At 41.2% G+C, this 11,520-nt stretch overlaps 2 protein-coding genes across 3 annotated transcripts in view; one reads left to right on the forward strand and one right to left on the reverse strand.

Moving 5' to 3' along the window:
- Window positions 1–11,520, forward strand: part of LOC110959998 (cytochrome c oxidase assembly factor 5) — a 523,208-nt gene that overhangs the window by 60,297 nt on the left and 451,391 nt on the right. The window lies entirely within an intron of this gene.
- Window positions 412–9,904, reverse strand: mfsd9 (major facilitator superfamily domain containing 9). The gene is made up of 6 exons (XM_022210943.2): window positions 9,529–9,904; window positions 8,233–8,320; window positions 7,486–7,529; window positions 5,920–6,049; window positions 3,178–3,387; window positions 412–3,089 (listed from the first exon to the last, which is right to left on the reverse strand). The coding sequence occupies exons 1-6, from the start codon at window positions 9,613–9,615 to the stop codon at window positions 2,248–2,250; spliced, it is 1,401 nt and encodes a 466-aa protein (XP_022066635.1). The 5' UTR covers window positions 9,616–9,904; the 3' UTR covers window positions 412–2,247.

Consider the following 11,520-nt stretch of genomic DNA (forward strand, 5'->3'; position numbering starts at 1 on the left):
CTGTAGCATAGAAAATTCCGACGCTCCTGAACGCACCATCCGCACTCGGCCAAGAGTTGCACAGACATGCAGCACACCTTCGTGAGGTTAAAAAAAAAAAAGCGCAGATGCTAAATTTGCACCTGTGCCAAGTGGAAGCTCCGACCAGAGGCGTGCAGGGACAAAATTTCGGCCGGGAGAATTAGTACTATGGCGGCCCACAGACCCTCCCCTACCCGCGTGTACTGATAGCTCAACAGCTTGAGTCTCCGCCTTTGGTGCGGTGGTTGTGAGTTTGAGCACAGCTCGTGGCATTTTGCCGCCGTTCTTCGACATTTTCTCAAAGTGCTGTGGTCTCCGTCCCCCCCACTTTTAAAAACAAACTGACGCCCTTGGTTTCATATACATGTCAAAGCAGCACAGACTCAAACATACAAACAGTTGTTTATTCCTAGAGACTTTTTGGCATTTTTCAGGCATGTACTTGAAGGATTCAGGAAGTCTTTATGTGAATGGAAAAGACAGATTCTCCTTCTTGTCCACGTAAGTGTTTGAATTGTTTAAAAAAAAGAGGTGCTCAGAAAAACAAACAATACAAAGAAGTACTACTTTAAGGATATATTTAAACATCTCCTCAGATAAATGAACAAATCTCTGTAACTGTAAAACCCCTATATCACCATAGGAACCATTTCTGATAGATGTACTGGAGGAAACAGAGGAGGGGTGTACCATGAAGAGAGTTAGACACAGCCAGGACTGACCAATATTAACATTTGATATGGTAAAAAAAGTGCTTTTATGGCAAAAAATACAAGAGCAGAATGCTGGTAGAGGATGGTTAACGCTCCTGTCGTCCTGCAGGTCAAACTGACCCGGTTTGAAGTTTGAAAATGTGGAAAAAAAAAACTTATTTTCACAGTGAAACTTCTGATGTCCACATTTTCAACATTCTTGGGAAATCTTTGAACGTTTTTTGGTGCAAAAAAAAAAAAGAAATGTTAAAAATGTTTCTAAAGAGCATCCACAAAAAATCTGATTTTTATGTGAATGTTCTTACAGAAAATATTAGAAGTTTTACTGATATATATATGTAATTACTTTAGATATTTTAAGTATTTTTTGGATGATTTTTACTCATTTTTTTGAAAATATTTACAAGAATTTTCTTGGCAAATTTGGAGGATTTTTTTTAAAATGGAACTTTTAAGGAATTATTGGAATTTTCTTCCTTGAAGGTTTTGCAAATTTTCTGAAATTTGGGGAATTTTTGTATTTTTTTTTTTTTTCAGACAAGGAAACAATATTTTTTGGTGCCCGTTAATGAGGACAACAGGAGGGTTAATTGTGTGAGTTGATATTCATATTTTCTCACTCTGCACTCTCAAAGCAGCTGCTTATTTCTAAAGATGACAGCTGTTAAACTTTATACATTTAAACATGATATTCTAAATGTATTTAGAACTGATGATGCCTTGTAACAGAAAATACACGAACATTATCGCTTCTGTTCTGTGATAAATAGCAAAGACTAATCAATTTTCTAATCGATTGACTTGGTATCCAATCAGGACCAAACACACAGACATATTCATGCCTTTATGCCAATGCGATGTAAAAACTGTTTGATACTGTGACTATTCAGTGCAAATACTAAATTATGCCCCACAGGTTTGCAGATATAACTTCTTCCTTCGGGTGAGAATCTAAATCGCTTATCTAGAATCTTTAGGAAACAAACTGGTGAAAAGGTGGTGCTTTTTAGAGCCGATTTGATTCCCAAACTCTGAACTGAACCTTCTCTGGAGCAGCTACTACCATGGTGATCTATCTGGTTAAAACACAGCCATCTCTGTGACATTAAAAACTCTCAACATACTTTGCTAACCCGCTGATCTCGCTTCGTAGTACACCCCTCTTGGGCATTGAGGTAAAACATGTACAAACAAAGTGTACATTGCTGCTAATCAAGTGGTCATAAGTAGTGTGTGCCAAGACGAAGCTCACGTGTTTCTGTCTGGTCAAACTTCAGCATGTTGGGAAGCACATAAAACCCTGCAGTTGTGTCCTCATCGTTGATGTTTGATTCCACTGTCCCTGAGAGAGTGACTGCAGTGCTGGTTACCCTGTGATGGAACATCTGGTGGAGGCATCCTGTTAGTGGGAAACACTGCTCCCACTGTGAGTCTGCTGTTCAGCCTCACAGCTGGCCTCCTTCAAATAAGAGCACTTCTCCAAGCAATGATTTATTAACATTTCAAAATTCAGTTAATTTCGGAGTTTGACTGCTTTTTTCGTCCCTCTCCCGTCCCATTTGGGGATCCTGATCAGCAGCAAACCTACAGCCGCTAAAGCCAGCACCACCCCCAGACTGGGGGGGCCGCAGGGGCTGAACTCTTGGGTCAGACCGGACAGCAGAGGAGCCAGGACTCGACCCACAGCTGTAACCGACTGTCCGGCTCCAATCAGAGTCCCGCTGGCCTGGACTCCTCCCCTCTGCAGCTCCAGGTCTGTGACGCATGTCCGTCCAATAGTGGTGGAAATGGCAAAGAAGGTGGAGGTGAGCAGCACCTGCCACACGCTGGGCGCAGTAGCATAAAGGAAGATAAGCGAGCTGGTGAGCACTGTGGAGTGGAACAGCAGGGCAGACATGTTGTTCCCATAGAGCTGGGTGACTGGTCCCACCAGGAACCCAGCCAGGGCTCCTAAAGTGCTGCTATAGCTGATCAGATAACCCGTCACCTTCGGCTTTAGTGAGAAACGCTCCTCCATGGCCAGAGAGAAGTTACTGTAGTAGAGCATGATGGCGACGGCCATCAGAAGACGCACCAGGAAGAGGTCCCACATGTCAGACAAGGCCACCATGTGGATCTTGGAGCCTACAGAGGACAGCTGTCTCCAGACGAGCTGGGACAGAGACACGTCCCTCCACCTGAAAGCAGCATGGAGCTTCCCATCAGCTCTGGAGTCCGCTTCAGTGTTTGCCGTCAGCACTGGGAGGTGGTTGTTTGCCTGAGAGCCGTTGTGTACAGACTTGCTACAGTGGTTGCTGGAGTTGGGATCATTACGGCTGGCTGGCGTCTCACTCCACGGCAGCATCGATACCAGCCCTGGAATGAGAAACACGCTGTATTAGACATACAGGATATTTCAGATCCAAACGGTCATATCAGTTATTCCTCACAGTTTTCAACCTACCAGCATTAATGAGAAAGATGGCAGCACAAGCGAAGGAGGAGGTATAAAAGCCTCCTTCGTGCTCTGTGAGGTAGCCTCCCACCACAGGACCCAGGATGAAGCCCACGCTGGAGGCTGCGTTAAAGTGTCCCATCACCAGGGGGCGCTCCGACTCAGACACCAGGTCAGACAGCAGCGCTCTGCAGATGGACAGGGAGTGCTTGAAGAGCCCTGAAACGGAAACAAGCAGACAATTCTGGTTTTCTGTTCACTCTGTTATGCCTTTAGGTGAAATGTGTGAAGAAAATTCTCCTCAATGAGAAGAATTCTCCGAAGGTACAGAACCTTCCCTTCCACACATGATCCCTGTTACTCTGATTACAGCTCCACTCTGATGAGAAAGCGGTGTCAGATGTAGTTTTTTTTTTTTTACACCCCCGTGTCGTCCTGTGGGTCAAAATTGACCCGGTTTACAGTTTGAAAATGTGAAAAGAAATTTATTTTCACAGTGAAACTTCTGATGTCCACATACACAACATTTTTGGGAATTCTTTGAACATTTTTTGGTGGAAAAAATAAATGTTAAAAATATTTCTTAAGAACATTCCCATAAAATCAACGAAAATCCAGTGAAATTCGCTGGAGTTTGGTTGATTTTTATGTGAATGTTCTTAAAGAAAATTTTACAAGTTTTACTGATATACATGTAATCATGTTAGATATTTTTAGGATTTATATATAATAATATATAATAAACTTGGAGGATTTTTTTAAATCAACTTTCAAGGTAAACTTTTAAGGAATTATTGGAAATTTCTTCCTGAAGGTTTTGCAAATTTTCAGAAATTTGGTGAATTTTTTCACTGAATTTTTGGATTTTTTTCAGACAAAGAAACAATATTTTTTGGTGGAGTTGCTTGGAGTGTACTTTTGTTTTTATGGTGTAGTTGCAGCAAAGATGAGTTTCTTTATTCAGGTCATCCATTAGTTTGCTTGCTGATAACCAAGGTGAAGGTTTAGTTCAGGCAGCTGGACTTATTCTTGTGAACTTGAAGACGTTTCGCCTCTCATCCAAGCAGCTTCTTCAGTTCTAAAAACTAGTTTGGAGAGTCCCAGGTAGAGGTGAAGGTGGGGCTAAGGCTGATGGTATCTACTGAAAGACTAAAGAAATCTTTCAACAACAGGTGTTGAATCCCAATGAGGTATTAATACGCTAATAGAGGGGGGGCCTGGTGAGAGTCGTTGATTTAACGACCCACTGAGTAGCCTCCTACCGGTGACTCATCATCATGTGAGTCGTTAGGCTCACCTGAGGAAAGGTGTGAAGAGTGGTTAAATCTTCTGGGGAGAGTTCTTCAGGCAGCTTTGTATGTTGCTGAGAGATGGTATCTGAGGCCCCCCCCCCCTCTGCTCAGAGTGGGTCGCTCAAGATGAACATAAATGGCCTCTTTCACTCCTCTCCATTTATGTTCTTCTTAAGCGACATACTGTGAAAACCGGTGCTACCTGTCCCACGGGTTGGGCCGTCAGCAAATCAACCGGCACCCCCGCCTTTAGGAGGGCATGGAGGGTGAAACTGGGCATCTAAACTAAAAACATCTGCCACAGGTCTGCGGTGGGTCACTCCCAGTTATATGGGGTGAGACTGGCCATCCTGGCAGATAAACACACAGACCACATCTGGTCCATGGTGGGCTGAGCCAGTCGGTGCATCGTGACGTGCGCTACACAAAGAGCACAGATAAACAAACCAATCATCTGGTCTGTCACTGCAACACATACTGGAGTCAGTTTGTCTTTGCCACTGATAACACCTTTATCTGCCAAGAATGTGCTGCTAGTCCAGCAAAAGCTAGCGGTACTCAAATACTTTGGAAGCTGTAGCCAAGAGTAATGATCCACTGGTGACCGGATCTTCCAGATACTCGTGTCTGCATGCTACATTCCCTGCACTCAGATGATCTCCATTTCCCTAACTGTGGGACTTCTGCTCGTTCTTCTTACTGGTTCTAACAGATGACTTCACATCTCCCCTCTTCTGGCTTCTCTTCATCGGCTCCCTGTCAGTTTTAGAACTGAATTGAAGATTTTACTGATCACCTCTAAAGCTCCCGGCTGTATTTTAGACATGTTAACCCCGTACGTCCCTACAGCAGACTTAGATCCTCGCATGGATCCCTTCTGATCGTTCTGAAGTCGAGGCTTAAATCTAAGGGTGACCAGACCTTCTCCATCAGGACCTCGGCTTTGGATCGACCTGCCTCAGGAGAAAAGGCTCGCCCAATCAGTAACTTCTTAAAACCCACTGTTATAGACTCACCTTCAAGTTATGTTCTCTTTTCTTTCTCTTTTATCACTCTGTCTTTTTGTAGTCCCTCGTTCTAACCTCCTGATCTTCATCTATTTCTATCTTTATGTTCTCTTCAGCTTCTCTCTTAACCCCCTGGCACGATGTCGTCCTTTTAACCAACTTTTTATTAGCCGTCCATTCTGTACATTTTAGACATTTTTATGCTCTTCTTCAAGGTGTTATACAAGTGAAGTTATTATTATTTTTATGATTTCTACCACCAGTTGGCTGCACCTGTGCTGAATCACTTTTGTATTTTAATTAACCGACATTACTTTGTAAAAATCTGTTTTCACTTTGATGCAAAAGAGTCGTTTTTGTAAATTCTTTCCAGAAAAAAAAAGCCAAAGTCTATGTAAATATCTTCTGAGAAAAACAGCTGTAGCTGGACTGGGCTTTGGGGTTGTACTCACCCACAGGTATCCGTGCGAGGACAAATAAAGCGATGCTGGTGGACATCCCGAGGAGGCTGTAACCCAGAGCGCTGAGCAGCAGACAGGTCAGCAGAGAGTACCGCCGTCCCACCACATCGCTCCAGCTGCCCTGCCAATCACACGCAGGAAATGATACACAAGCACCATCAGACAGCAAGTTTCCTTTTGTAAAAGCTATTTAGACATTTCAACAGTCTGAAAAGGAGAAGCTGATGCTAAATTCCATTATTATGCATTGATCTGGGATTAATTAACCCTCGTGTCTTCCTGCGGGTCTAATTGACCCGTTTTAAAGTTTGAAAATGTGGAGGAAAAAAATATTTCCACAGTGAAACATTTTTGGGAAATCTTTGAACATTTTTTGGTGTAAAAAGAAATTTTACAATTTTAAGAACATTCACATAAAAACCAACCAAAATTTTGGTTGATTTTTATGTGAATGTTCTTAAAGAAAACATTTGAAGTTTTACTGATATGTATGGAATCGCTTTAGATATTTTTAGGATTTTTTGGAAGACTTTTACTCATTTTTTGAACATATTTACAAGATTTTTTTTGACAAATTTGGGGGATTTTTTAAAAATAAAACATTTAAGGGAAAATTTTAAGGAATTATTGAAATTTTCTTCCTGAAGGTTTTGCAAATTTTCAGAAATTTGGGGAATTTTTTGCTGAATTTTTGGATTTTTTTCAGACAAAGAAACAATATTTTTTGGTGCCTGTAAATGAGGACAACAGGAGGGTTAATCACAAATTTATAAATTTCACATTTATGAATGGAAACGGAACAGAAGCCGAGACTTTTTGAGTAAGTTGATTTCTGTAGTAAAACTGTGAAAGTCAGTTTGAAAGATCAGATGACTCAAAAAACGTGAACTACAAATTTCCAAACCCTGTGTTTCTTCTTGACCAAGCAGCCCAGGCTGTTAAACACAGCTTTATTACATTCTCACCCTCTCTCTCTCACACACAAAACACACAAGCATCTGATGAAATAATAAAATTAGGACCAATTGAGTTTGTTGTGTTCTGGATGTAGCTGGTGGGGTTACCATAGTAACCCAGTTGTTCACGTATCTCTACATTTGTCAGGATTCAGCCGGTGTGGACGCAAGAACTAACAGATGACTCCTTCTCTCTTTAATTTGTCACATGACCATTGAGAATTACACTAATTTCAGGACCTCGGGGGTGCAGGAAAGAGACATGAAAAGCTGAGAATCTTAATCCAGATGCTACGCTAATCGTCGGGTGGAGTTTGGGCATGAATCATCGAGGTTAGATTTTTCATCGAGAAGGTTTTGTATGCCGATAAAACAAAATCACCACAGTGTCTATCAACAAAGAGTGAATTTAAGCAGCTATGGCTAACTAGGAGTGGTTTGTGTGTGTGTGAAAGCTGCATCGTGTGACCACAGTCAACCTGAAACAGCCAGTGTTTATTGTTTTCATGGAATACCAGGGATGGCATGGAATGCACCCGCTTTGGCCGCCAGGACAGGCTGAATAGTGGGATAGACACAGAGAAACACAGTCAATACTTACAACTACTGTGCTCGAGAACAGCTGCAAGATGCCGTACGTGGATCCTGCAAAAGTTTAACGTTTGTTTTAATACACATTTCACATTTGAAGCAAAGAACAGACGCCATGTGAGCTCAGGTCCACTGAGTTAATCCTGAGAAAAAAAGCACCTCAGTCTTTTAAGAGGCTGATAAACTCTTACATTTACCAATATTCAGGTGATGTGTAACTGGAAAAATAACAATTACAGCACAGTACAATAAAGTATTAATGTGTACTGCAAACAAAATACAGTCAAATGTAATTACAGCTTACGATAAAATTCATCTTCAGCTTTATATTTATTAGTATCACAAAAAATAGCATTTTCGATCATTTTTTATTCCCTCTGCTGCCTCCTACTAAGCCCAAGTGACATTCAAACTGCCTGTTTTATCCAACAAACGCTCCAAATATACAGTTGACATGACAGCAGAGTAAAAAAAAAAAACATGCAAGTGTTTAAAAAAAAACAGGCAAATGAAGAAACCACAGCCGTTCTTGCAGCTTTCCTGTATTTGCTTGTGTTTTGTATATCATTAACTAAACCTCTTACTGTGAGTCTGACAATGTTACAGGAGTGTTCTGCTGAGTTGTCACATAATGATTTGGCCAGGTATGTGGCTTTAAAACGGTTTGTGAACTTGCTTCCTAATTACACATTAACTATTATGTAAGTCTGAGGACTCTAACTCAAATAAATTAGCACCCATTACGGACACAACTTACCTACTATACCAGCCACAGTGGGACTTGCCCCCAGAGCCTTCACGTGATGGCTGAGCAGCGGGATGATCATGCTCACCCCGAACAGGTCCTAAAGAAAACAAGGGCGAGGATGCATCACAGAAGAAACAGCAGGAATGTAAATAATAACCCAAACTAACAATGACAACTAAGTGTTTAGGGTCCAGTTTGTGGGTGGATTCAGCAGCCTGTTCAACTGCACTGCTGATATCTGAGCAGCTCTTTCCAAACTCCTAATTGAAGTCACACAGCAGCTCATACAGTGTTCTGACACGGTGCATTACTGCCCCAGCAGCGTCTGTGTGCTCCCTGTGCCAAACATCTGATTAGATGAGCGTCTCTGCAGGTTGAAAGGTGAAAGCTATTCTCTGAAAGATTTGGATTTTCAGCATCTTCAGACTAACACAGACCTGCCTTTGTATTACCCATAAAACAACGTACAGCACGTCGTTAACGTCGAGTAAATCTACCTGGCAGCATGTGTTACTGACAGGGATGCTGCTAAGAGGCGACTCAATAGACTCACAAGTGGAGCTGCACTTATGAAAATACATACATAGATATTTTATTGATCCTGAGGGAAATTCAAGTGTTCAGCAGCTTACATACAACATAAAATAACAAAAAGACAGGTTAGTAACAATAACATTAAAGGTTAGTATATACTCAGAAAAAATCCTGCTGTACAATACTATACTATAAAAAACACTCCTAATTTTAAAATCTATAGAATTTGAGTGACACGTGGGACATCATGAGGAAGGATGTCCAAAATTTCACAGTCGTGCTGTGCCAATAACTCTCCAAAGTGAGATTATAATGACCTAGTAATTGGTAAATTTGTGTTTGGTTGTTTGGACTTTTCTGATGCCGCAGTGAAGGTTTTATAATCTAAACAGTTTATCCCTCTGCACATGCAAAGATTTTGAGTTAGATAAAAGCCTGTTAAGAAGTACAGTATGTGTAATGATGCTATAAAGGCTAATATTTCTCTGCAGGTAGCTAAACATGATGTTATTAGGAGTACATTCATGTTCAAAACTTGCTCTAATGGGGAATTTATTTGTTTTTTCCTCTCTCTATTATTATAATTTGCCTTTTTGGTTTGAAGCTATTCTAACTCCTTGCACACATCCTAATTACAACCAATACCTACATACTTTTAAACATGTCGCTCATCTCTAAACGTCCTCTGAGGCAGTTTGTTCTGTCAGGTAAATGTCATTTATCACACCTGGATGCCCAGCAGATACCACACAGCAGCTTCAGGTCACTCACCATGAAGCCCACCACATAGATGCACTGGATAGTCCTCGTCCGTCCTCTTGCTTTCAGGAATAAAGTGCTACATCTCTGGTTGTTCATCCTCCCGCTGTGGAAGCTCCAAGGAGGAAGCGCTGGACTGGAAACCAAACCGTCCGAACACGAACACGGCTCCGTCCCGGCGGTGCTCTCAAAGGCGGGGGGAGACCGACACACTGCCGGGTTTTATCTGCGGGTAAAAACGAGGACGGCGTGAAAGCTGGTGAATCCTACGGGAAACTGTCAAACCTCCGTCCGACGAACACTTTGACGGTCCGAGTCGGTTTATGAGGCGGTGAGCTGTCGTGTTGTCCGGTTACACCCCCCCTTCGACTGCTCTGACAGATGGTATCGTCCACTGACGTCACATGGTAAGCAGAGATTTATTTTCTTTTTATAACCCTTATTTTGACGTTTCATTTGATTATTTTTTTGCCTGTAGTTGTTTTAAAAGCTTTACTTTAACTTTTATTTGTTTTTGATTTAGTAATATATATTTTTGTATTTTTTTTTTTTTTACTGTAACGTTTAAAATTGTAGCAGCACTCCTTTATTCTTGTTTACCTCACTAACTTATTACAATGAATAGCAACATTGCTTTTCATGTTGACTGCACATATAATATTAACTATTTCTGAGCATGCCTTCAGATTATCTGAGACTGGGGCTGCTTGTCCGCCACCTGCTGGGGCAAAGACAGCATTACAAAAGGCCCAGTGATTCACATAAGTACGTTTTTACTCGGTGTTAACATTGGCAATGCTGCCATCAGCTGTATTCATATAAACATGACAAGATTGTAAAGGATGCAACAAAATTAAAAACAAAAGAAAACAACAAAGAAGCAACCAACCAACAAACAAAAAACTCCACATAGAACCATTATGTCATCTGCAGCACTAGATTTTGCCGTCTCATGCTTCTCAGTTGCAGTTTACAGCCATGTCTGTCCAAACTTGACCTCTGACTTTTTGGATAATGAACGCCATCACTTAATAATTTGATTATATGAGGAATTTGTCATAATCAGTTTAGTGAGGTCGGTAGGTAGCAGTTCATCCTTGTGTCTATAAAACATTACCGAAGAACATTTATTAGGCAGACTGCAGTCAACGTGAAGAAAGTAACCTTTAAAAAGTATAAAATACATTCTAATAAAACATCAGTAAACGCCCAAGTCATGAGCACTTGTAGCTTCCATCTAAGTCACTGTATAAGATTTGAAACTAACAAAAGCAAGAAGCTTAATCGTTGCTTATCAACTGTTTACACACTTGCTGGAAAGCGACATTTTGGACTATGGACCCATAGACTGTTTCAGATAGTGCTATTCTGAAATACAGCTGTAACAGTTTCATTCAACGTAACTGGTACAAGGCAGACTTAAATTAGATGTATGATAATAAAAATCAGAAGTATCACATCTTTATATTTACATTACATTTGAGCTTTAAGGTCAAAAATCTAAACAGGTTGTGGAAAAGGACAAGGTCTTATGAGCAGATGAAAATAAAATTAAAGTTCATCCATCTGTTATCTATACACCGCTTCATCCTCTTTAGGATTGTAGGAGGCTGGGTGAACCGAATTTAGATTTCTCTATTAACTTCAGCATGTTTTAGGACTGTGGGAGGAAGCTGGAGAACCTGGAGGAAACCCACACATGTACAGGAGAACATGGAGACTCCATGCAGAAAGATCCCAGGAAGGTTGGGACACGAACCGGGGATCTTCTAGCTGCAAGGTGACAGTGCTAACCACTACTCCACTGTGCAGCCCAAAAATTAAAGTTTAAAATAGAAACTGTTTCTGCAGGCTTCCTCAGTCCATCTAAAAGTGTTTGTTTTTGTTCATGTTGCAGACAAGAAATAAGTGATATTTAATAAACAACTGATCTGATGTTTTTTCACACTCTCTCTCTCCTCACACACACACACACACACACACACCCAGTGGTGGAGTGCCTGA

The sequence above is a fragment of the Acanthochromis polyacanthus genome, chromosome 14 (assembly GCF_021347895.1).
Source record: "Acanthochromis polyacanthus isolate Apoly-LR-REF ecotype Palm Island chromosome 14, KAUST_Apoly_ChrSc, whole genome shotgun sequence".
NCBI lineage: Eukaryota > Metazoa > Chordata > Actinopteri > Pomacentridae > Acanthochromis > Acanthochromis polyacanthus.

Bases quoted from the DNA above. Each gene is read 5' to 3' on its own strand.
- mfsd9 (XM_022210943.2), bottom strand. From the start codon at position 9,615: ATGAACAACCAGAGATGTAGCACTTTATTCCTGAAAGCAAGAGGACGG. The intron at 8,321-9,528 runs GTGAGTGACCTG...TGTTTTCTTTAG, and splicing joins TCTATGTGGTGGGCTTCATG to GACCTGTTCGGGGTGAGCAT. The intron at 3,388-5,919 runs GTGAGTACAACC...TTTCCGTTTCAG, and splicing joins CCTCGCACGGATACCTGTGG to GGCTCTTCAAGCACTCCCTG.